This window comes from Monodelphis domestica, chromosome 3, assembly GCF_027887165.1.
Source record: "Monodelphis domestica isolate mMonDom1 chromosome 3, mMonDom1.pri, whole genome shotgun sequence".
Lineage (NCBI taxonomy): Eukaryota > Metazoa > Chordata > Mammalia > Didelphimorphia > Didelphidae > Monodelphis > Monodelphis domestica.
In genome coordinates, this window is record NC_077229.1 from 266,846,577 (window position 1) to 266,873,610 (window position 27,034).

At 38.2% G+C, this 27,034-nt stretch overlaps 1 protein-coding gene and 1 long non-coding RNA gene across 10 annotated transcripts in view; one reads left to right on the top strand and one right to left on the bottom strand.

Annotated features, from left to right (window-relative positions):
- LOC103092891 (uncharacterized) overlaps positions 1 to 16,354 on the bottom strand; it is a 60,438-nt gene extending 44,084 nt beyond the window's left edge. Inside the window, exons 1-3 of the long non-coding RNA XR_008917188.1 lie at positions 16,222 to 16,354; positions 7,187 to 7,326; positions 651 to 728 (exon numbers count right to left, since the gene is read on the bottom strand). This is a non-coding gene — a long non-coding RNA (uncharacterized LOC103092891). The remainder of the gene's footprint in view (positions 1 to 650; positions 729 to 7,186; positions 7,327 to 16,221) is intronic.
- DLGAP1 (DLG associated protein 1) overlaps positions 1 to 27,034 on the top strand; it is a 1,166,486-nt gene that overhangs the window by 906,188 nt on the left and 233,264 nt on the right. For all 9 annotated transcript variants that reach the window (XM_001364232.4, XM_007487658.3, XM_056820788.1 and 6 more), the window contains 2 exons: positions 16,173 to 16,350; positions 21,016 to 21,256. In XM_001364232.4, coding sequence (XP_001364269.1) covers positions 16,173 to 16,350; positions 21,016 to 21,256 — 419 coding nt within the window. The remainder of the gene's footprint in view (positions 1 to 16,172; positions 16,351 to 21,015; positions 21,257 to 27,034) is intronic.

The window sequence follows — 27,034 nt, forward strand, 5'->3', positions numbered from 1 at the left end:
TAGAGGAAACACAGCAGGTTGAAAACATGAATTAGATAACCTCTAAATTTCTTTCCAGATCTAAAATCTTATGAATCAATTTGACATCTTGACAGGAGCACATATTAACCAGAAAGAGCAGATTCAGTTGTGCTCATGGCAGAAACAGGGATGCTAGAGACACCCTTGTCCACATGGGAGTAACACCAGTAGCTGTGGTAACTTCAATTACTCTATGGTGCCTAGATGCCTATTACACATGTTTATTTGTCAAACTGTCCTTTCTCTGGAAGTACCCAAATCCATAGATAAAAGCCAGATGGACCTGATGTAGCATTTTCTCTCTGGAGTCCACTCCACTGGAGGGAGGGAAAAGGTGACACAGACCCAAGTCGTTGCTTGAGACTCTCTCAATTGGCTCTTTTCATCTATACAATTATCATATGCTGTGACCCAATTAAATTGAAGAGCTCACAGGTGTTCAGAGGAAACCCACATAATTAACATCTTGTTTGCTTTAAAAGACAATGATGATCAAAAGCAAAATATATTTGTCCCTGAGCTCTTTAAAAGGAAGTGGAGACCAAGAGGTGCAAGCAATTAAACCGAAGGAGATAGCCAGCATCACTTAGTAAAAACACATGCATGTACTTGTAAAATAATGTCATTACATTTTTATAGCATGTTCCAGCTCTCAAAGTACCTCCACATTCACTGCTCCATTGGGATGATATTCAGAAATAAAAGTCCTAGAGTTGGAAGGAGAAAGTAAAACTTGATTAGGACTAGATGATCTCTGAGAGTTTTTCCAACTCTAATATTTCAGGAGTTTATGAGATACTTTGGGCAGCTAAGTGACTCAATAGATAGAGTATCAGGCCAGGAGTAAAGACTCACCTTCCCGAGTTCAAACCTGACCTCAGACACTTACTAACTATGGGACCCTGAGCCAGTCACTTAACCCTACTTGCCTCAGTTTCCTCATTTGTAAAATAAACTGAAGAAGGGGCAGCTAGGTGGTTCAGTAGATAAAGAGGCAGGTCTGGAGACAGGAGAGCCTGGTTTTAAATCTCACCTCAGATGCTTCCTAGCTGTGTGACCCAGGGCAAGTCACTTAACCCCAATACCTAGCCCTTGTCAATACATAATATTGATTCTAAGATGGACGAGAAGGGTTTTAAGGGGAGGTCATTTTTTTATTGAGTTGGAGAAGGAAATTGTAAATCACTCTAGTATCTTTGCCAAGAAAACCTCAAAATGGGGTCACAGAGTCAGACACACTGGGAAAAGGCTGAATAACAACATAAAGGAGAACCTGAGGTTCAATCCTGTTCAATGGTTCACAAACATTGACTTTTATATCCACTCAAATTTCTGACATTTGATGCTCAGGATCCTCTCACAAAAATGTCCACAGTGGGTCTTGTTAAGAATTCTATTATGAAATTGACTAAATAAATTAATTTTAAAAATAATTCTATTATGTGGGGGCAGATGGATAGCTCCGTGGATTGCGAGCCAGGCTCAGAGGCGGGAAGTCCTGGGTTCAAATGTGACCTATGACACTTCCTAGCTGTGTGACCCTGGGCAAGTCACTTGACCCCCAATGTCTAGCCCTTACCATTCTTCTGCCTTGGAACCAATTCACAGTATTGATTCCAAGATGGAATCAATAAGGGTTTTTTTTTTAATTCTATTATGTGACTGTTGTATATTCACATGTTGTACACTAACTCCCCCTTGCCCAAAGTTCAAGAAAGCCATGATAACAAGGAGAAGAACTACCAGGACACAATATTATATACACTGTCAGATAACATTTCTGTAGCAGGTGTTTTTACTTCATTATTTTTATTTGTTTGAAAGAAGATTTAATCTAGAAGGGATTGATATTAAAGAAATTATGTCCATAAAATATATTTTTTAAATTAGAAAAATAAAGCTCTGCCAATCAAGCTGAAATGATATAGGAACCTATTAGTTCCTCCATAAGTGCCCAAAGGGAAACAAATTCCATCCAATCTCATGATCTATTAAGAGTACAGATTGATGAACTTCCCTTCGTTGTACTGGGAGGCATGTGGACTATGTAGGTCCAGAGAAGAGTGAGAGAGCAGGACTGAATAGATCTTAGTGGGAAGTGGTAGAAGCTTATAGGCATGTTTTTTCGTTTGTATTTTTTGTCTGTTTTTACTATTTTTCCACTGTATAATTAAAACCTTTTTCTGTTTAAAAAACAATAATACAGGTTGAGGTACCCAAAGAAACTAGGTCTACCCAGAATGCCAGGGCACTGTTGAGAAATGTACTTAACCTTTATATAAATCTTTATATAAATATAGATCTGCTTTAAAGTGGAACCTGGTAACCATTAGGGATGGCCAGAAAAAAACTAGTTGCTTTATGAGGTAGAGACTCTGTCTCTGGAAATATTCAAGGAGATGCAGGATGATGAGTGCTTTTTTGCTTTGCTTTTATTTTGTTTTTGGCAGTCGATAGGGATAGTAATTGCACCAGTGATTTCAGTGGCACAAAGGGAAGACTTGGTACTTGAACAACTTCCTCTGACAATATACCGTCTCTGGGACTCATAGCCCCAGAGAACAGCCTGGAGTACTAGAGAGGTAAGTCACTGAGCGGGACATATCAGAGGCAGAACTTGAAGCCAGGCCTTTGTCCCTGAGGCCAGCTTTGTATCTGCTACCTACACTGACTAAACATGCCTTTTATGCCACTGAAGTGTTCATATTGTCTAGTATTTTCTTTCACTTTTTCTTTAAATCTTCGGAATAGGCAAAATCCTTATAATCAAAAGTGATCATCTTAAGCTACTAGAACTAGCCTAGTACTTTGTACATGTCAAGTATTAGTAAATATCTGTTGGCTGAAAATTATTAGTGGAGCAACTAGGCAGCACAGCAAATTAAGTGCCAGACCTAGAGGCAGAAGGACATGGGTTCAAATATGGCCCTCGTTTCTTCATAGCGGTGTGACCCTAGGCAAGTCATTTAACCCCCATTGCCTAACCTTACCACACTATCTTAGTGTTGATTATAAGACAAAAGGTAAGGGTTATTTTTTTAATTGATACTAAGACAGAAGGGGGAGGGAGGGAGGGAAGGAAGGAAGGAAGGAAGGAAGGAAGGAAGGAAGGAAGGAAGGAAGGAAGGAAGGAAGGAAGGAAGGAAGGAAGGAAGGAAGGAAGGAAGGAAGGAAGAGAGGGAGGGAGGAAGATTAGCATTGTCAGAGAAGTAGTGGCCAAATAAGTTTATTATTATCAGTTTTAAATGCATGAGCTATTCTATGTAATATATACTACCAAGAAAAAAGTAATAAAACTTCTTGCCATCAAAAAGTCTCTCAGTAACAGAGACTTAGGGAACTGATGTAGCACATCATAAAATGCCATGTGCGAAAGAATGACCAAAGGACTACACAATAAGAGAACTGTATTCTAATCCTAACCAAAGTCTAACCAGCTGTTTTGGTATTCAAAGCTAGAAGAAGGAAACTACTCTCAAATCAACTTCATAATTCAGGATGTGAAAATAATTCAAGTAATTAAGACATTTACTGAGCAGGAAGAGGAATTAGTTACTATAGTGGCTCATATATTTCTATTGTGAACAAGGTGTACCATCTGGTGTCTTCTGACTCTAACTCACTATTTTTGCTAGACTCATGCTAAACTTGGGTGTTTCGAACAGCTGTTGGAGTACATGTACTGTAAACATTCAACAACTAGGTGACTCGATTAGAGTGTGAGGCCTGGAAGTCAAATCTAGCCTGGGACACTTTTGAGAGCCGGCCAGCAGTTTCTCGAAGTGGAAGGATTGTCCTGAGTAGGTGTGGTGACTTGGGCAAAAGACGAGGAGCAGGAGACAGCTTGGATGTGTAATGGTGAAAATTTAGCTTTGAAGATTGATGTAATATTGAACAATGGCCGCCAAGGAATTTACTTATGAAATTCCTAAAATGAAACACTCAAGTCAGAATGAAGTTTATGGAGGTTTAATCACACTGGGAGTAGGGAAAAGGAGAGGGAGAGAAGGAGAGAAGAGAAAAGGGAAGGGGGCTACTCAACCTCTGACCAAGGCAGAGGGAGTTTAGGCCCAAAGGGCCAAGGTGGAAAGAATCAGTCCTTAATTCGCATGACCGATCTGAAGGAAAGCTGTCTGCGGGCGTCCTCCCTGTCCAAGGTCCTAACACCAACTCGCCTCTAGCTCTCTCCACAGGAAGTGAGCGAATTCCAGAGGCTGTTCCCTACCTCACTTCCTGTGTCTCACAAGTGCCAATGGTTGGCTCTAGCTTGGCTTAGGACAGCCCAGGTGGGCAGTTAGTTATTTCTGATTTGTCATTGACTAGCGCATGCCCGTGTAGTGTGGGTGTGCACAATTTTTGGGTGCTATACCAAGATGGAGACTTTTAAAATTCACAGATGTTTCTGACCTGTTGCCCAGGTGTGGCAAGAAGCTGCTCCACAAGGCACAGGGTTCATCTTTATTTATACCTCAGTGGTTACATATTTCTCTGGTACACAGTCATTTTTCAACATGCATGATTTCTCACAGGTAATTGGATGTGTCACACATTAACTTTTAACAAATTGTTTAACATTCTATGATCATCTTGCATCCCATGTTGCTACAACAAAAATAAAACTTGCTAAAAATAAATGAAACAGGCAGGGTAATCAAGGGGTCAGTTCCCACTGACCTATGGGATGACCAGCTAGGAGAATCATTGTTGCTTTTAATCAGCTTTCATAATCAGAATTACTTAGGAGATGAGTAACAAAAACATTTGCTGCTAGGTGCAGGGTTAAAGGGCAAATTTAATACAACCCAGATTCAGGTATTTTCCTAACTTCCAAGTTTCATTTTTCCGTGTTACTTAGAAATGTTGCTGGGTTTCAATAAACAAAACAAGTCGGTCAAGTGTGACCAGGCTGTGCCTAAGGGGTGATTAATGTACCTGTTGTCTCTAGTTTGTAATGGGGGGTGGAGAACCTGGATTTGATCCTGCTAGATCCTGAGAGAGAGAACAGAGACAGAAAGAGAGAGAGAGAGAGAGAGAGAGAGAGAGAGAGAGAGAGAGAGAGAGAGAGAGAGAGAGAGAGAGAGAGACAGAGAGAGAGAGAGAGACAGAGAGACAGAGAGACAGAGAGACAGAGAGACAGAGAGACAGAGAGACAGAGAGACAGAGAGAGAGAGAGAGAGAGAGAGAGAGAGAGAGAGAGAGAGAGAGAAGAGGGGGGAGTAGTAGGTACAAGAAATTCTTTAGGTTTTAATTCTGTGAATAAGATCTTCAGAGTGGATCTTTGGGGTGGTATTCTAGGGGGATTAAACATGGGATATGTTTGTTAATCCTCTGAGTATTATGCTCATATTATTTTTCCTGAAGTTAGGGAGAGAACGATAATCATAACAATTTCATTAATTAGGGAAGTTAGTGGGAGAAGTCACACAGAGGTGGGGCTGAGTGGGTGTCTCCATCTTTCCAGAAGGTCATTGTAACTCTGGTATCCATGTGTGACCGTGTCAGCCAGCGTGGCATTGATAACCCTCAGCAGGACACCAGCTATGTAACCCTGATATTAACCCTGTCTGCCTCAGTTTCTTCATCTATAAAATGAGATGGAGAATGAAATGGTAAATCAGTCTAGTCTCTTTTCCAAGAAAACTCGAAATGAGGTCATGAAGACTCAGAAAGGACTGAAATGACTGAACAATAAACACTATTATAATAAAAACAAAAGAAACAATAAAAACTAGTCTTCTAAAATCATTAACACAATTGTACTCTCCAAATTTCAGTTCCCAAAATCAAAGCTCTGTCTGTTCATTCCACACTTACTTATAGCTCTGTATCCATCTTCCTTGATACTGGAATGTTTTACCATTTCCTTCTACAGCTCATTTTACAAATGAAGAACTGAGGCAAATGGGGTTAAGTGATTTGCCCAAGGTCACACAGTTTCTAAGTGTCTGAGGCTGGATTTGAACTCCCAGTGCTCTAGCCATTGTGCCACCTAACTGCCCTAAATATTTTGATAATATTTTAAGAAGGAAGAGAACTTAAAATCTATTTAGTCTTGTCCTTCATTTTACAGTTAGGGAAACTGAGACCCAGAAAGATTAAGTGATTTGTTCAAGGTCACATAGGCAATAATTGATAGAGGCAGGATTTGAACACTAGTTCTCTGGCTTAAGGACCATTGCTCTTGCCCCCTATATGATTTGGGACTCATGAATAAACTAAATAATAGCAATATAATAATACATTATAAATTATTGATATGCTACTTATAATATAAAACATTAACACATTGTTAATATAATATATTATAATGTGTTATATATTGTTACATATTATAATAATACTAAATCAACAAACATTTCTCAAGCATCAACCTTGTATAAAGTATTGTATTAAGTATTAGAAATTCGAAAGGGAAACGACTACCTATTCCCAAACTCATTGCTCTATCTTCTAACCCTGTAAGTTTGTATAAGCAGAAACTCTCCATTCCTGCAACTAGTCCCTCTTTACCTTCTCCTTTTAGAATCCTTCTCTTCCTTCAAGGTTCAACTCAAGGGCTTCCCCCTCCTTAGGTCCTTCCTTTATCTTCCTAGTTGTTGGCCCCCATTCCCTCCTCCATTTGAATTCTCCCCTCACTACCTTCCTGCATATTCCATTCCCTGAGAAGCTTTTTTGAAGCTTTTTGAAGGCGATGATGGTTTTATTTTTGATTAGGTCCCCCAAAATCTATTATGCTATTCCTTAGCACATAGTGACTACTCAATAAATGTTAATTGAATTTTTTTAACTCTCACTTTCTGCCTTAGTAACAACTTTACAGGACAAGGGCTAGGCAAACAGGTTTAAGTGACTTGCTAGAAAGTGTCTGAGGCCAAATTTGAACCCACATCTTCCCAACTCCAGGCATGGTGTTCTATATATACACTGTGTCACCTGGCTGCCCCTTTGTTAGTTTAATTTAATTTAAGATAGAATCCTGCCCTCAGGGAACTCATTTTTGACCTGGAAAAAATGAATAAATATATTCTTCACAAAGTTGAGGCTCCAGCTAAAAATCAAAAGATTCAGCTAGAATAAATACCAGCAGGGTTATGCTGCTAAATTAGTTGTAATCTTCAAAGAATGTTTTTCTTCACTATAGAAGGGCAATTGTTTCTGCACTTACAGTGAATGATGCTCCAATCTGAAGAAGTTTTGACATGGCAAGGGCTGCCATAGAATAATCTTCCCAGCTTTGTGCTGCCAGTCATTGGGAAGCCTTGTTCTGATGGAACCAGTCCAAGAGAAAGGGACCTCATTTCATTCCTAATAAAAGAACAAAAGTTACTCACTTCATGAAAGTTTTGCCTTTGGACGATCCAGAGAATCAAGCTATGAATAAATTACACACTAGGTGACTGGGAAAAGAGCACAATCTAATCTCACAAGAACAAATAAAAGTATAGAAAAACGCTGGTCCTAGTATTTTTAATAATAAAAACTTTTTTTCTAAAAAGACAGAGAAAGAAAAAAAGAAATCATGCTTTTCTCCCCTGACCCAATAAATCAGCCAAATACACATTCTCCAATCCTTTTCCATGAAAAAAAACATAAAGCCTATGTATTCCTATTCAATTTAAATCATGATTGCTTATGAGAGAGAGAGAGAGAGAGAGAGAGAGAGAGAGAGAGAGAGAGAGAGAGAGAGCATGAGCACATTTTTGTAAAAGGCTTTGGTTAAGACCAAAGCCTTTCAATGCCTCTCCAAATTTCCCACATTAAATTTTATGTCTTCCAAAATCTGGTAAGAGCAAGTGAGGCTCATGGGGAAGTCCTCCATATTCTAATAGCCTTCTGAGTATCCTATTGGCCTGGGGGTCCAAGATAAATACTAAAGGAGGCAATGTGAAAAGACCTTGTGGTCTTGTAAAAATATGTGTGCACACACACAGAAAGTTTTCATGCTAGCACAATCACAGAAGTAATTTTAAGTTTTTAAACTTTTTACTTCCCTTTCCTCAAAAGCAATAAAAGCATTTTTTCCATAATGAAAAAGAAAACAAAGAGGGGGGAAAAGATATGTTCAGTATCATTTTTATTTTATTTTATTTTTAAAAACCCTTATCTTCCATCTTAGAATTAATACTGTGTATTGGTTCTAAGGCAGAAGAGTAGTAAGGGCTAGGTGATGGGGGTTAAGTGACTTACCCAGGGTCATACAGCTGGGAAGTATCTGAGGTCAGATTTGAATCCAGGACCTCCCATCTCTGGGCCTGGCTCTCAATCCACTGAGCCACTTCTCTGCCTCCTCAGTATCATTTTTAAATGGGCAAAAAAAAAGGGGGGGATTTTTTAAAAATATTAGGTAAAAAAAATAAAATAAAATGTTAGGTAAAGTGTTAATTAAAAAAAAAACATATCTTTTACCTTTGAATCAATAATACTGTGTATTGGCTCCAAGGCAGAAGAGTGGTAAAGGCTGAGAAGTTTGAGTTAAACATCTTGCCCAGGGTCACACAGCTAGGAAGCATCTGAGGTCACATTTGAACCCAGAACCTCCTATCTCTAGGTCTGGCTCTCACTGAGCCACCTACCTGCCTTAAAGTGTTGGGGTTTTTTTAAGCAAACCTCTTTTTGAAAGAGATGGCACTCTAAAGAAAGGGATTCAAGGGGAAGCTAGGTTATACAGAGAACTGAGTTCCAGATCAGGAATCAGGAAGACCTGTGTTCAAATGTGAACTCAGCAAATTATTTAATTCTATTTGCCTAGCCCTTGCCTTTTGTTACTAAAACAAAAAGTAAGAGATTTTAAAAAGAGAGAGGATTGAATCCCTCCCAAACTCTTTCTCTGTTGGAAATTCTGGGGTTAAACTTCATTGCCTAACTGGTTAGCCACAGCAAAAGACAGTTATAACAACACTTCAAGGCAGCAGCCATCAGAAGGTCACAGCTCATTCTCTAAAGTGTTGTGACTTTCATTTCTGCTACTTTAATACACACCATTTATGAAATGATGGTCTCAGTCACTGCTGGCCCCATGCCCACACAGAAGAGCCTCATCACTTATGATGGCACTCTCACAGTTCTGGGTCAAATGGCAAAACAGCTGAAGAAACTTTAATCACCTAAATCTCATGTCTATTGACAAGGTAGCCTTGAGTGGCACTACAAAGTGCCACTACTGGAAAGATGCCCATTTTTCCAAAATTGAGCTCTTGCTTAATATAAAAATACCAGCAGGTCTATAATTTTATCTGGTTGAGTTTAGTTTGACTTTTTTCCAAGGGTGGTGAGGATATTAGGATAGCCACTCACAAACTAACAAAATCTCGCTTACAACAAGATTCCTAACTAATAAATGAAAAATGCCTGTGTGACTTGAGAGACATTTTTTTCTTACTTGGAAGCAACTTGAACAAATTAGGAGGAAATTTTATACCATCCAGGCCTTCTGATGTGCCAGTAAGGTCAGGCAAAGGCTTACTTTTTAAAAAATGATTCATTTAATTAATTTGGAATATTTTTCCATGGTTACATGATTCATATTCTTTCCCTCCCCTTCTCATTCCTCCCTCCCAGAGCCAATGAGCAATTCCACTGGGTTTTACATATGTAATTGATCAAGACCTATTTCCACATTATTAATATTTGCAATAGAATGATCGTTTAGAGTGTATGTACCCAATCATATGAACCATATGAGAAAGGAAATGTTTTTCTTCTGTGTTTCTACTCCCACAGTTCTTCCTCTGGATGTGGACAGTGCTCTTTTTTCTCATAAGTCCCTCAGAATTGTCCTGAGTCATTGCACTAATGCTAGTAGAGAAGTCTATTACGTTCGATTGTACCACAGTGTATCAGTCTCTGTATACAATGGTTTCCTGGTTCTGTTCCTTTCGCTCTGCATCACTTCCTGGAGGTTGTTCCAGTCTTCATGGAATTCCTCTACTTTATTATTCCTTTGAGCACAATAGTATTCCATCACCAACATATACCACAACTTGTTCAGCCATTCCCCAATTGGAGGGCATCCCCTCATTTTCCAATTTTTTCAAAGGCTTACTTTCGACATTTTATAATGTCTATTATTATCTTGGTTGGCCTGCTAAGGAATATGTTTATATCAAATAACTCCTTTTTTATTTTTTCCAGATTACATGTTGATACAACTTTTTAATTTATTTATATATTAATAGAATTTATCCACAAGTGTCCCAACCCCTCCCTACCCTCTCCACATCATTAAAGGTATCATCCAGGAGACATATATGCTCGTACAAATTAAATCTTTCATGTTACTATCTTTCAGTTTATTCTCTGGAGGTGGCATTCCAAATTTACTCTTCCAGTATCAATTCTGTATCTGTGTATGATATTCTCTTAGTTCTACTCAGTTCACTGTTCATTATCCTGAGTAGCTCCATTTTTTTAGAATTAATCTAATCATTGTTTCTTATGGTCCAGTAGTATTCCATCACAATTATATTTCACAATTTGTTTAGCCATTCTCCAATTGATGGGCATCTCTTCAATTTCTAATTCTTTGCCACCAAAAAGAAAGTTGCTATAAATATTTTGTAACATATTGATTCTTTTCTTTTTTTCCCTGATCTCCTTGGAACACAGATCAAATGATAGTACTACTGAATCTCAATACAAATTTCAATATTCAATTTCTGATGTCTTACAATCCATATTTTCTTACTCCCATCCCTCTACTCTACCCAGAAAGGAAGGTGATAATTTATAGGTTGTACATATATTGTCATATAATACATATTGCCCTGTTCATTATGTTCGGGAACAAGACACAAATTACTTATGCCAGAGAAAAAAATATGGAGGAAAAAAGAGAAGAATGGTGTAGTTCAATCTGCATTTGGACTCTATCTATATCTATCTATATAGAAGTCTTTCCAGGCATTTTTGTAATTAGCTTGTTTGTCATTTCTTATGACACAATAAAATTCATTAAAATCATATACCTTGTGTGACAAAATTGGGACACTAATGCATTGCTGGTGAAGATGTGAATTGATTCAACCATTCTGGAGGGCAATTTGGCACCATGCCCAGACTGCCTGCCCTTTGATCCAACCATAGCACTACTAGGCTTGTACCCTAAAGAGATCATCATGAAAAATTTTTGTACAAAAATATTTCTAGCCGTGCTCTTTGTGGTAGCAAAAAAAAAAATTGGAAAACAAGGGAATATCCCTCAATTAGGGAATGACTGAACAAATTGTGGCATATTATGGTAATGGAATACTACTATGCTATAAGGAATGATGAACTGAAGGATTTCTATATGAACTGGAAGAACGTCCAGGAACTGTTGCAGAGTAAAATGAGCAGAACCAAGAGAATATTGTACACAGAAAAAACATTGTAGAATAATCCAATATAGTGGACTTTGCTAATACAAGACAATCCCAAGGTACTTATGAGAAAGAATGCTATGCACATCAAGAGAAAAAACTGTGGGAATAAAAACACAGAAGAAAAACAAATGACTTATCTATCATTTGTTTATGTGAATATATGATTTGGGATTTTGGTTTTAAAAGATTACTCTATTGCAAAAATGAATAACATGGAAATAGGCATAAGTGATAATATTTGTATAACCCAGTGGAAGTGTTTATTGGATCTGGAAGTGGGGAGGGAAGAGGAGAGGGAAAGAAAATAAAATATGTAAACGTGGAAAAATATATTTAAAATAAAAAATGTAATTTTAAAAAATCACATATCTTCATGGACATCCCTACTTCTTGAAAACTATTGATTTCAAATGCTGCCACTGAACAATGTCTACTGATATTTAGAAAATAAAATATTGATTAAATAAATAAATATTTAGAATATGACATAGTTATAGTCTAAACACTGATATTATTAAGAAGTTGAGAATACTGGGAGCATATCCTAATCTTCAAAGATAGAATCACAAGAAATCAGTACTATGCCTATCTCACCAAACTTTCCCTTGTACAGTAAGGTAATTCTTATGTTTGGTTGTAGTTACTTTTTTTAAAAAACCTTTACCTTCTGTCTTAGAATTGTTTCTAAGGCAGAAAAATGGAAAGGGCTAAGCTTAAATGAGTTGCCCAGGGTTACATAGCTAGAAAGTCTCTGAGGCCATATTTGAACCCAGAACATCCCATCTCCAGGCCTGGCATGCTATCCAGTAGGCTACTTACCTGTCCCTTAGTTGCAATTATTCTTAAAGTGAAACTGGATATTGTCGCCATGTCATTGTAGAACTATGGGAAAATATTGGCTTTAGAATCCGAGGGCTCAAACCCTGGATTCAAATCCCATATCTGACAATTACCACTTTGTGAACCTTGGTCCTCAGTTTCCTTCTCTGTAAAATTAAGAGATTGGACCAAATGACCTTTAAGATTCCATACAGCTTTAAATCTAAAAGTATATTATCATCTTTTGGATATTAATATTCATATTATCACTATTTTTACTGCCAGAAATCACAGTTTTGTTGACTTAGCTAATATTTTGATTAGATCAATTTTTACTTTTGCTTTGTTTGAGATCATGATAGTTAGCCCCCACACTTTTTTACTTTAAGGCATAATAGATTCTGCTCCAGCCTCTTACTTTTATTCTGTATGTCTCCCTGTTTTAAGTGTGTTTCTTATAGATAGCAATAGTGAGATTCTTATTTTTAATCCACTCTGCTCTCCTTGTCCGTTTTTATGGGTGAGTTCATCCCATTCACATTTACAGTTATGATTACCAATTATGTGTTTCCTATCATCTTATTTTCTCCATTTACTCTTCTATCTCTATCCTTTTAGTCTTTCCCTGTTCACAGATGTTTTGTTTTCAATGATTCAATTCAATGATTCAACCTCCCCCTGTTAACCCTCTTTTTTTATTCCCCACTTTTTCTCCCTATCCTCCTACTTCCCTCTAAGGTAGGTTTCTATAGTTATCTGAGTATAGGATTTTTATTCCCATTTTGAGTCAGTTCTCTTTTTTCTCTTCTTTTATTTTATTTTAAATTAAATTTATTTACTTAATTAATTTAGAATATTTTCCATGGTTACATGATTCATGTTCTTTCCCTCCCCTTCTCCTGTAGCCAATGAGCAGTTCTACTGGGTTTTACATGTTTCGTTCATTAAGACCTATTTAGATATCATACTATTTGCAACAGAGTAATCATTTAGAGTCTACATCCCCAATCATATCCCCATTGCACCATGTGATCAATCATATGTTTTTCTTCTGGGTTTCTATTCCCACAGATCTTTCTCTGGATGTGGGGTTCAATTTAGCTTCCTTCCTTCTTTCTATGTATTGCTCTGATAGTGATAGAGTTCTTACGTATCTTAGGTACTTTAGGTATCTTGCATGCTTTAAGTACCTTAACTTTCTTAAGTATCATAGAGAACCAATTATTTCAAGTATCACCTTCCCAAATATGAATGTACATGATTAATCCTTATCAAATCCTTAAGATTGCACTTTAGCTTTTTCTGCTTCTCTTGAGAGTCGAATTTGCTCACCAAATTTTCTTTTCAATTCTGGTTTTTTGGTCAGAAAAGTCTGATATTCCTCTATTTCATTTAAATGGTTTTTCCCCCCTCTGAAGGATTATTCTCACTTTTGCTAGGTATATAATTATAGATTATAATACTAGATCCTTTCCTTTTGGAATATCATATTCCAGGCCTTCTGGTCCTTTCTAGTCCCTGGCTAATCCTGACTGAGGCTCCATTATATTTGAATTTCTTTTTTCTGGCTGCTTGTAGTATTTTTTCCTTGGCCTGGGAGTTCTAGAATTTAGCTATAATAGTCCTGGGATATTTTATTTTGGGGTCTCTTTCAGGAGGTAATCAGTAGATTTTCTAAATTTCTATTTTTCCTTCTTGTTAGAAGATATCTGGTTATTTTACCCTGGTGATTTCTTATAATATGGTATCCAGGCTCTTGTTTTGATCCTGGCTCTCAGGTATTCAGATGATTCTTAGATGGTCCCTCCTGGCTCTATTTTCCAAGGTGGTCAATTTTCCAGTAAGGTATTTTAGATTTTCTTCCAGGTTTTTTTTTTCATTTTTAAATTTTATCTTATTGTTTCCTGATGCATTATGATTACATTAGCTTCTATTCATCTAATTCTAAATTTTAAGTGTTTTTTCTTCCTTGAGTTTTTATGTTTCCTTCTCTATTTGACCAATATTATTCTTTAAAGAGTTATTTTCTTCCATATTCTTGGGGGGGGGTGTCTTCCATTTTTATTTGATCTATTCTATTCCTTAGGAAATTGTTTTCTTTAGTATATCTTTGTGCCTCCCTTTCTTTTGGCTTATTCTAGTTTTTAAGGGGTTGATTTATTCAGTGAATTTTCCCACCTGTTCAATTTTTCTGTCAATTCCTTTATTACTTGGTTTTTTAACTTCTTTTTTAAGTTCTTTTGGGGTACCTTTGGGGCCTGACATCTTTTCACATTTTTCTTTGAGGCTTCACATTTTTCTTTTCTAGAATTGTTGTCCTCTTCTGAGTTCATATTTTGGTCTTTCCTGTCACTAAAATAACTTTCTATGGTCAGGGTTTTTTTTTCTTTTACTAGTTTTTTCGTCCCATTACCTTTTCTCTCTGTAACTTCTCTGTTCCTAGACTAGTGGGCACACTGCTCCAAGCTTGCTGAGTTCTCTTGAAGTGGGCCTGGCTGCCTTTTTTTTCCTCATGGTGTATCTGTTGAGATGGTCCTGCTGGCTCTCACTGGGGAAGCTGTGTGGACTATTCCTCTGTTGTTTCTTGGTCTGGGCTGGTCTTTTGCCCTGGATTCTTCTACCTCTGACCTTCTGCTGCCACATGGAAGTGTGGTGTTTCCTGCCTTTTCTGACTTCTATACCTGTCTCAGAGGACTCAGCCTGGGCTCCTATCCTTTCTTCAGCTTCATTGCCTGTGGTGGAGTCCCAGCATGTTGGGCTGCTCCAAGTTCTCCTGGTTCTCATAGATGCTATGCTGCCTGGGGTACTCTTTCTTCTTACCTCAATGAGACATGTTCTTCCAGTTTTCCTTTGTTTGGGGGTGATTTATTTTCTGTATGTGTGTGTGGAAGAATTAGGGAGTAGAGCATCATTTACTCTACCATCTTAGCTCCCAGCATTGACTGGTATTTTTCAGACAGAATTTTATTTTATTTTCTTCCTGAAGTGTCATGTTGTAGATTTTTCTTAAACTATTACCTTTTCATTTTAGAATCAATAATGAATATTGATTCCAAGGCAGAACAGCAGTAAAGACTAGGCAATAGAAGTTGTGACTTGCCCACAGTCACACAGCTAGGAAGTGTCTAAGGTTGAATTTGAACCCAGCATTTGTATATCAGGAGCAACATCTTAAAGAAAGGTTAAGGGTGTGCATTTTGTCTATCAAGTTCTGTATGCAAAGAAATGAAGCTTTTTGCTTTTATTTGAAGAGTGAAGAGGTTTGGTCCAGACCTGACTTCAATGATATAGTAGACTTTACATGAAGTGGAAATCTGCCCACCAATGCAATTCAGAAAGTTATCTATGACATCAGTTGCCAAGAGCACCGAGATGGGTTCCGTTTTTTGCCTATAGTCACATCACTTGTGTTAGAGGCAGAACTTGAACTCAAGTCTTCTTGATGCTAATGCCAGAATTCTATCCATCTGGGCATGTTTAGCTGCCTCTCTAATGAAACATATAGGTGGCTGAAAAGTCATTCCCACTTGACTACTTCTGGTACTTAACAGTCCCAGGAGGAGAGACAGAAAGAAAGAAAGAGGTGCAGGGAAAAATTAAACACTCAGAAATTAGAGGGTGAAAAAAACTCCAGATTAATTTCCATGATCCAAGCCACGAGGCAGAATTCTTCAGGAATCCAGGTGTCACTCTCCTCCACCTGCTGGAAGAGTGTTAATATGGAGATTGCCCCCAAGTGTACACCTGGCAGATCCTTATCTGTCCTCTGACACAGCCTGACCCTGTTCACCGTCTGGGAGTTGCCTTGCTCCTGAATAGCTATGGTGGGGCTATGGTAGAGCCAAAGCACAGAAACTCTGTACCTTCAGTCCCCATACTTTCCTGGGTTGCCTAAATAATCTCTCTACTAAACTGCATTTATGGACATTTGGGGAAATAACCAAATAGCATTTTCCCGTTGTTCTTTTCCAGGATATCAAATGAACATTCCCCAAAACTACAGATCCGGAGCCACAGTTACCTGAGGGCAGTGAGTGAAGTCTCAATCAACAGGAGCCTGGATAGCCTGGACCCTGCAGGACTTCTCACTTCACCAAAATTCCGCTCTAGGAATGAGAGCTACATGAGAGCCATGAGCACAATCAGCCAGGTGAGACTCAGGGAACAGATCCAGCTTCTTCCCAAATAAACTCCCTACCGTGTTGGAGATCTGTGAGATCACTCCTAGAGCAGAGGGATAAAGCAAGACCTCTTTTAAAATTTTGCTTACTGGTCTGGAATTTCAATTTCTACCACTAGTTTAAATTATATTTTAAATCCTATTCAAAAATTGAACACATATTTCTCCTTAACCTAGTCCCTCTTTACAAAAGAATAATTTTTAACATGTTGAGAAAGAAAACTAAGAGTTTACTAGAATTTAATTCAATTCGATAAGAAATTATTAAATGCCTTCTATAGGTCAATACTAATACATCATGCTAGGAACCAAGAGAAATATCTATAATATTCCTTGTCCTCAACATGTTTATAAGGCTAATCAGGGAGAAAAAAAACTTATGTATGTGAAACTACTAGAGGATAACAGAATAGAACACAATAAAAATAAGGCACTATCTCCCCGTAGCACAGGACAAATAGCAGTGTGCTGGACTTCAAAAAGTAGCAAAATTAATATAGATGAGAAAAATCAGTGAGGGTTTTGTTGTGGTGGTAGATATGGGCTTTAATGGACAGGTAGAATTTGGATTAGTGAAAAGAAAAAAGAAATTCTAAACTAGGTAAAGAACATAAATCAAGTGAAAAATGAGTAGAATTTATTAGCTACACAATGACTGAACTGATCTAACAACAATTAGGTATGCAGAAGTAAGTCTGTGTTAGTTTTCTCTTTCATCAAGCAAGAAATTAGAATCACTGAAGGTCAACAAAGAATTAAAGTGAGGGCAAAACAAGGGAGAAAGGGAGATGGAGAGAGGGAGAAGTAGAGAGAGGTAGGAAGTGGGACAGAGAGGAAAACAGAGACAAAGAAACAGAGAACAAGAGAGACAGAAAAAAAGGAAGGAAGGAAGGAAGGAAGGAAGGAAGGAAGGAAGGAAGGAAGGAAGGAAGGAAGGAAGGAAGGAAGGAAGGAAGGAAGGAAGGAAGGAAGGAAGGAAGGAAGGAAGGAAGGAAGGAAGGAAGGAAGGAAGGAAGGAAGGAAAAGGAAGGAAGGAAGGAAGGAATTGACTGACAGTAACTCAGCAATGAAAACAAAATCCTTTAAAAGCAAATTCATTTCAGTGAGACCCCACTGTTTTTTCACTGTGTCCCTTTCATCTGAAATGGAAGCACCCAAGCAAGGAATTGAGACTAAACTAAGAGGATAACAGAGAAGTCCCAGGAACAACTGTGGAAAAGAATCGAGAAAGAGTTAGTAGATATGGTGCCTACATACATGTTTTATACATGTATGATGGAAGTTGCTAAACTAAAATATCTTGACATTGCACATTTACTCAATAAAGCTTCTCTAAGGTCTAGCAGTTAGCATTAGCCAAGATCTTTTGTCTTATCTATTATTCTCTTGATGGACAACATCTCCATCCAAGCTATAGCAAACTGTCAGTATAATATAGGGCAATTTCTAAATGTATTTTATTTTTATTTTCTCACTATTTGGAGTAAAATATTAATGTCATCTGAATATTTTCAGTAGGTACAACATAATGAGCAGATGCAACTGAGAACTGTCAAAACAGAGCCTATAAACCTGGTTCGTATACCTTCCAAATATATCAGAGCAATTTTAGGAAATTTTACTCAAAAACATTTATGCATTTATATGGCTCAATTCTGACTACATGACTATATTTAGAGCATTGCTTTTTTCCCCCCACAAAGGGAAATGTGCAATTTCCCCCAGGACACATTAGCCACACCACCCACTGCTATTATTTCATAAGCTGTTGTGCCTGACCTTACTATAAGCAGTATTTTCCCCTCAGGTGACATGTTAATGAGACATCAAGGAAATGATGGTGTTGAAATGCATGGTATAAGATGTATCACTATGTGATGCTGGGCCTTGACAGGCTCTACAACGCAACAGCATAATTATTTGTGCCATAAATAAAATACAGGAAAAGTACCTATTCTAAATGGGACCCTGATGGCAAATGATTCTCACCATCTTATTCATTTTCTAAACAAGCCAGTGACTTTGCAAATGGTTTTATTGTATTCTTTCCTAGTTGTGACATTGTCTATCATTGGGAGGATGATTGCCCCTGTGAAAGCTTCTATGCCTAAAGTTGTGCTGTGCACACAGTAGGCACATTAAATAAGTAATTGGGTTCTAGGATGATGGAGATCTTCTATATCCATCCTCAAAATATTATAAATTTACTATCAGAAATAATAGTGCAGCATTCAATAGCACTTTATTTTTTTTTATATGCTAGCATCCAGTTTCTCAAAGGAATTATAAGCCAAGAAAATGGCCTAGGATAACTAATTATTTTATTACTACATCAATACCTCATAGAAATAAAATGCTTCTGAAAACAGACTGTTTTGTAAATGACCAAAATATATATGCTCACTAACACAATCTAACTTTTAACCCAAACAGAAGAATTTATTTGGACTAAATACTTGGACAGTTGTTTCTGGCCGTTGTCCAATCCAGACTAGGCCCTAGTTTGGTGCTTAATTTTCTAGTTTTTTCTTGTCAGTCAAAAGTAGGAAATGTTGGCTTGAGAGAAGAAAAAGGAATAGATACTGATGTGAAAAAAAAATTATATAACACCCATCATTCCCCAAGTAAAAGTTGATTTTATTTCTTCCTACAGTTTTTAGTATCAGAACTTTAGAGAATATATCCGGGGGAGTATCCTTCTTTTATCTGCCCCAAGGTCATTATGAGCTACTTAAATGGTAAAACTATTACTTTGCCCTCAATTTAAGGGGGTAAGAGGAAATCACATGCTAAAAAACTTTATGATTGTATAATTACAGAAGACATCACAAAGAAAGCCTAGGAAAGAAATCTGGAGGGAGCAAATGAGAGATCAGAAAAAACACTGTCAGAAACTAGAGTGAGAAAGGTTTTATTCCAGGGTGCAAAAAACTATTATATTTAATAAGACCTATAGTCTCCAAACACAAGATAAGTCCTTTTCCCAAAATGGTGACTTGTCCAACTCAAGTGTTTCCCACACTTGGAGATAACAAAGTGTGTGTTGTGCAATTTAACATGGAACCAGTAAACAAGAGATCTGGAATTGTTGGTGGAGGGAAGGAAGAATGATATCTGGGATCACAGTACCACTGAGAGTTCAGGCTCTTTCTATGGAGAGGTTTCCAATCATGTACAAGATCTTTCCTTTAAGATACGAAAACATTCCTCTCACTTTTCTCAGAATCCTAGAATTTGAGAATTGGAAAGAACTTCAGCAACAATCTAGTCCCAACCCATACACAAATGAATCTCTACTGTAACATGCCCAACGAAGTAGTCATCCAGCCTCTACTTAAAGACCTCCAAGGATGAAGTTGATTTTCCCCTTTTAAGTGGAATGTGGGAAGTATTCAGAATTTAAAAGATTTTCCTAAGATTTGCATAATAGATTCAAAGATTCAAATTTTGTCATGTATATGACTGTGTTGAGAAAGGAGGAGACAAACCGAAATCTTGGTCTCTTTGCCTTAGGGACAGAAAGGAAAAAGGGTTTCTTGACTTGGGGACAGAAAGAAAGAAGGACAAAAGTCCAGCTCTCTCTGATTTCGCTGCTGTGCTATAGTGACTGAATTTCCAGACCTGTTAACCAATTTTCCCAATCTGAACTATATTACACCATCCTCCAACCTAGTAGTGTTAGGGAAACCCCAAACCCTCTTTCCCTCCATTTCCTTATCTTTCCCTTCTTCCCCAATAAACCCCTTACTTAATCTTAGAGAAGAGAAAGAGTATTTTATTTGAGGCACCATAAAACTCACCCTGAGTTGATTTAGAGAGATCAACAGAAGAATCAACTGGAAGGGGAGGGAAGAAGGGAGGAAAAAGGGAGGAAGGGAGGAGATTGGCAGATCTGATCTTTAGTTATCATTTATCATTCAAATAATCCCTTATTATATAATGTACACAAAATACCTCTTTTCTGGGTCCCATTTCAATACCACATTTCCCTCACCCTCTATCCTCACTGCTACTTCAAGGAGTATATCCTATGTAAGACTTTTGATTTTCCAAAAGGGTAACTTAATTTTCTCTTTCATGATTTTCCTTATGAAAGTCCCTATGCTTAAGGTTGTGTTGTATGCCTAGAATTTACCAAAAGCGCATGGCATAGTAGCATCAAATGTAGTTAAATAAATATCCCTTGTGGCTTTTCCTCACCTTTCTCTTGTTTTTTTCCTCTTTTTTCTTTTCTTCCCCCTCCTTTTTTCATTCTTCCATGCTTTCAGTTTAGCATTTAAAGAATCTATAATTTCTTGAGTACTCTCTCCATAAACACAGCCTACATTCCCTCTGAACCTTAGTTGACAGTCTTCATGGGTTGACGTAGCCAAAAAAGTTCAGCAATTGGCAGACAACTAACTGTATTGTTGAACATCTTTCCTCTGACTGTCACTAATCTCATTCTGGGACACTAAATGCACACTGGAAGCCTTTCCAGATGGCAGAACCTGCTAAAGCTGGCTTTCTGATGTATAGTCTTGAGGTCTTGGTTCTGTCCCTCCCCATAAAGCAGCATTGGAGTAGAATTTGAATGGTTGCTTGTGCCCTCTCATGTCTCCTAAATTAAAGAAAGTACTCTGTCTTCTCCTGCAGGTGAGTGAGATGGAAGTCAATGGTCAGTTTGAGTCTGTGTGTGAATCTGTATTCAGTGAACTGGAATCTCAGGCAGTAGAAGCCCTGGACCTGCCTATGCCCGGCTGTTTCCGCATGAGGAGCCATAGCTACGTGAGGGCGATTGAGAAGGGCTGTTCCCAGGATGATGAATGTGTGTCCCTGAGGTCTTCATCTCCACCCCGAACAACTACCACCGTGAGGACCATTCAGAGCAGCACTGGTAAGGAACAAAGGGACAAAGTGGGGATCAATTCAAAACCAGGGGTGACTGACTACCCTCACCAAAGATGATGAGGCAAATTCAGAGGACTCCAGACTAGAAGACATAACTTAGAAATGCATTACTTGGGATGTACTTGGACTTTAAAAGCACCCTTGGACTCCTGAGTAGCCCATCACTCACTTGTGCTGATAAAATATACTATTGGCCCAAATAACCTCAGTATCTGGAACTTTTGTTGGGAATTGTTTTCATTTTTTTTCAAATAATTCCCTTCTTCCAAGATTAATGCTAGTGCCAAAATAGCACTGCTCAGTCTATCACTCTGCTTCCCCCACAGCTCATCATCCCTACCTTCTCTGAGTCCTTTCATTCTCACTGCCCACTCCAATCACAGTAGCAAACTTAGGGCAAAAAGGATCATCAGAGGGTAGTGTAGGTGGGAACATCTCTTAAAATTCTACAGATACAACTCATGCCTGTTGGCAAGAACTAAAGATGTCAAACCCTCGATTCCATCTTTGATTTAAAAAAAAAAGAGGGCTACCCAAATGTGTGGGTCTGTTTTGCTTGATTGTGCTTCTTTGTTATGAGAATTGTGTTGTTGCTGGGTTTTGTTTTGTTGTTGTTTTTTTCTTATTTGAGGAAGAAGAGCTAGAAGGGCTTAAAAAATAAATGAATTCAATAATGGCCACCTTAGGAGTGGTACGCTTTTGCACACCTGATCCCCTGACCTTATGTTTTCTTTCACAAAATATTAATGTTATTTCATTATATGCATATAAAAAACTTAAAATCAGGACTCAACAGAACCAGAACCATCTATATAGACCAGAAAACAAGACCTGAGGAAAAGATAAAGGAATTTTGTTCCTAAGTTTTGCAGGTTTCATTTTATGAAGCCAGACAGAAGGCAGATTTAAAAGCTTCTGATCACATTAAAAAAAAAAAAAAGATCTCTCTTTTCCCCCTATACTACAGCCAGGTGGTGACTATTAAGCTGTATTTTGGTTTTTATTATCGGTAGTTCCTAACCAGTGAGGCCATAAAAGGAATTTAACTCGTTACCATGACACCAGAGACCACCACAGAAATGGAGCTATGGGTTATGTATGTACATGTTGGCAGTCTGTGTGTTTATGTAGCACATGAGGTCCCAAAAGTAAATCTACCATGTCTTAACTAGATTTATCTTTAATTATTGAATCCCTGGTAACTTAGATGGGGAGTATCAGTCTACAGGAAGAAGAGACATAGAACTGAGAGAAATAATAAATGAGCTAGAAGAGGTCCAGAGGCAGAACACTGCCTTATTTGCTGTGACGATTTCATTAATTATCTCTATTAACTACTCTGTCTAGAATGTCTTGTGGGCTTGAAAAATGGTATGTTGATGAATCTAAGTAAATCATTATACAACTAGAAAGGTTCAGGATTAAAATTATGCTTGATGAAGGCTCAGGAGATTGAGCACTAGAAATGTCTTCCTCCTATCCCAATACGAGCTAAGGTGCTGGGTCAGAAGGCTTCTGATAATCATTAGGGCAAGCTGCTGACAATGAATTCTACAGGATCTTATATTGTATTGTAGCTGTTAGCTGACAACCATTTCTGTCAACCATTCTGCCTTGGCAGGAGGATTGTCAGACAAGGAATGCGTGATCGCAGGCCCATTTGGTCAAAGGGAATGTAACCTCCTTGTTCAGCAGAAAAAAATGTGGGCTGGCCCTTTCCAGATGACTAAGGTCATTCCTACCATGATGGTTCCAAATGTACATTTTTCTCCGAAGGGGAATTCACAGACAAGAACCACAGAAGTGATTTCCAATCAAAACAAAAAATGGGAAAAGCAAAAATTGAAACCATTCCTGGGCATATTTGTACACACATGTTTGTTTGTGCAATAAATGTGGTCTTGAAGGCTTAAGAAGAGTTACTGCAGCATATCACTGACCTGGTGTACCATCCCCCCCCCCATCCCCGCCTTTACCCCTCAGCAATGTTCTCACCATGTCTCTGTCCACACACCATCCTGCAAGGCTCCCATTGCCTTCTACCAGCACTTTCATTTTTTTAGTCTTTCCCAGGAACTCTCTGCATCAGCGTCTTCCTATATGCCTCATCCCTGGTACCAGCATTCCTGGGTCCAGGTACAGCCTGGATTGCCTAGGGCTCTTGATTTTTAAAATAAATATAAGGATTGAGTAAAATCTAAAAATAGGATCTCTGCTCCTTTCTTCTACCCTTAGGGGTTTGACTATATCTGGAATAGGGAACTAGGAAGCAGAAAGTGAAATTAGTTCAAGGAATACAAAGGTGACTTCATCACCTGCATCCCATGATCCACCTCTTTGGCCAACTTATTTGAAGGTCTGTTCTAACCCATGAAGCCCAAGGGAAGGCTTGGCAAGGCTTGAGTGCTTCTCAGGTGGAAAAGATGGTAAAGCCCATGCATTTTCTCACCTAGACATTCATTGATGGAAGGAGAATGTGAAACACAACTCTTATAGACTTGCACTTTTAGTGGAACAGGGGACAGACTACCTGGCCTGAAGTCAAGAAGACTCATCTTCCTGAGTTCAAAGCTGGCTTCCAGTTGTGTGACCCTGAGCAAGTCACTTAACTCTGCCTCAGTTTCCTCATCTATTAAAATAAGCTGGAAAAGGAAATGGCAAACCACTCCAATACCTCTGCCAAGAAAATCCCAAATGGGGTCACAAAGAGAGATAACTGAAACAACTAAACAATTTTTGACTTGGTTGATGACTCTCATCCTAAACATTATCATCAAAAATATACCTTAGTCCAGTGATGACAAACCTTTTAGAGGCAGAGTGCCAGGCCTTGTCACCCTGACTCCCCCCATACCCCACACAGGGGAGGGAGGAAGCGCTCCCATTGAACTGCTGGGCAAAGGGGGGGGGGGTTAAGTGAGAATTGTCCTCGGTGAGGGTAGGGTGGGGGAGTGATCCAAGTGCTCTGCTCCCCTCCAGCTCTGCTGCCTATGAACCCCCCCATCTTACTCCCTATGTGCTCCCATTGGCTGCTGAACAGAGGGGTGGGGATGTGAAAAACTATCAACTGAAACAGTGGAGAGGGGGAGAGGAGCAGCTCCACCCGAGTCTCTCTGCCTTTCTAGTAATGAACTTGGGCATGAGGAGCAGCTGCATGCCCACAGAGAGTGCTCTGCATGCCATCTTTGGCATCTGTGCCATAGGTTCACCTTCACTGCCTTAGTCTCTTCTGTGATTTTGTGATTCTGGATAAAAAGAGAATAGAAAACAAAATGTATTTAATCTATATATTAAGGAATAGGCACTTATAAAGTAAGTAATCTTATCAGATATTTGAGCTATAATTCAAACATCATTCAATCACAGCATCTTTATTCCATGAGCTCTCCCAAAAAAAGCCCTTTCTCATGACAGTTTCCATGCATTTCTAAAGGATTTCCTCATGTACACACTTATATGTATACCTATTAATTGTGAAGAAATTTAAAGTATAATTGAAAGTATGTGCTAGACTTAGGAAAACAGAGTCTTAATTGTTTCACCACTTACTAGCTGTGTGACATTGAACAAGTCATTTTATTTCTCTGATCTTCAGTTATATCATGTGTAAAATGGGATGGTTGTACTTGCTCAACCTTCCCCATGAGATTTTTGTGAGGAAAGTAGTTTTTTGCACATCAAAAATACTGAAGTTATTATCTTTTTTCTGATATCTATCATTATTCATCCATTAGTTTCCTTCCTATGCCTTCTCCACTACAATGTTGTTTTTTAATCATTTCTTGAAACTCAGTGGAAATCACAGAAAATCCATAGATTGGTTTCAGGTTCTACATATTCCCTGAAAGAAGTGCTCATCTATGAGAAAAGGGGAATGCTTTTACTCTTCCCTGAATTGGCTCTAGGAGCAGCAAGGTGACTAGAGCCCTCATCTTGGAGTCAAGAAGAACTGAGTTAAAATTTAGCCTCAGATATTTACTAGTGTGTGTGATCCTGGACAAGTCACTTAACCTCTGTCTGCCTTAATCCAGTGGAGAAAGAAATTACAAACCACTCTGGTATCTCAAGAAAGCCCCGTGGACAGTATGATCCACAAATTACAAAAAGGTCAGACATAATTGAACAATAACAAAATTGGCTTTCGTGTTTTTGTTTTCGCTTTTCTAAGGATAGGTCTCAATGTGATCAAGGTTATAGGGCTTAGTCCTGATTTCTCCTTTTGACTGTCTTGCCTCCTTCTATGTCCTCTTATCTTATTTATCCTAAACTTTCCTGATCTTCTTTTGTGGTCCAGAAGATCTCCTCTTCTGCCAATACCTCTAGATCAGTTAGGCTCCCCTCTTCAGCCATCCATGGTCCACGTTTTATATAAACTGATCTTTGTGGCAGTTATCTGTTCCAAATTCTCCAAACATGCTCTTAAACCTTCCTCTATTGATTTCCTCATCTCCTCTTATTGGAGAAATCTATATAGCCAATTAAAAGGATCCAATAGCAGAGAAATAATAACTATTTAAATAACTAGGAATGATGGGAATGATGATAATAATCTTGATCATGATGCTGGCCAAGGGTGTACTGGAGCCAGCTCATACTGGTTCAAAAGAAGCAATTGTTAAATTTTCAGTGTATTTGTACCTCAGAATTCAACCAACACTACAAATCAGCTTTGATTTATTGCTTTGTTGATTGTCTAGACTTGAGAGAGAAGAAAATTTCAATAATTCAGATTAAACTTTAAAATGTGATATATAGGACAGCTAGGTGACTCTGTGGTTCAAATCTGACCTCAGACAATTACTTCTTAGTTGTGTGACCCTGGACAAGTCATTTAACTCCAATTGCCTAGCCCTTACTGCTCCTCTGTCTGGAAACTAATACTTGGTATTGATTCTGAGACTGAAGGAAAAGTTTTTTTTTAATTTGTCATATTGTTGGGAGGGAAGCAGATTGTTAAACGTCTATCAGCATATCACTGATGATAGTTTACCTTTATAAAGTCCTGTTAAACTTACAAAGGGCTTCCCTCTCAACAGCACTAAAAATAAGGTAGTGCAAGAATAATTGTTTCCCATTTGATTGCTGAAAAATTGAGGTTCTGAGAGGTAATGACTTGTCTGCTTACACTAAACTAATGAATTAACCAAACTCCAAATTTTGTGAGTAATCATGGTACAGAGGAAAGAGTTCTAGATCTCCAAATCTGGCCTCAACTGCTGTGTGACCCTTGACAAGTCACTTGACCCCAATTGCCTGCCTCTTACTACTCTTCTGCCTTGGACCTAACACTTAGTATCATTTCTAAGAGAGAAGGTAAATAAATGCTTAAAATAAAAAGAGTGCTAGATCTGGAATCAGATGACCTCAGTTTATCCCACCTCTACTATTTAACAGTTGTATGACCTTGGGTAAGTCACTTAACATTCTTAAGCCTCAGTTTCCTCTTCTGTAAAATGAGAGGGTTGGCCTAGATGGCCTCTGAGTTCCTTTCCTGATTAAAATCTATAACCTTATGACTCAAAGTCAAGGAATTTTTTTTTACCATACAATACCAGCTCTCTTGTTATAAGTTCTAAATTAACCTTTTGAACCTCTTAGCTATCATCAAGTGAATGAGAATTTAAGAACATTCCATTTAAGTAGGAGCAAATTAAGAGCTGAACTGGAAAATTAATTACCACTATACTTGCTTTGATTTATTTGCTTTCTGACTTAATGTTAACTGTATTGATAGCATCACAGATTCTCTTTGGGCCTAAAATAA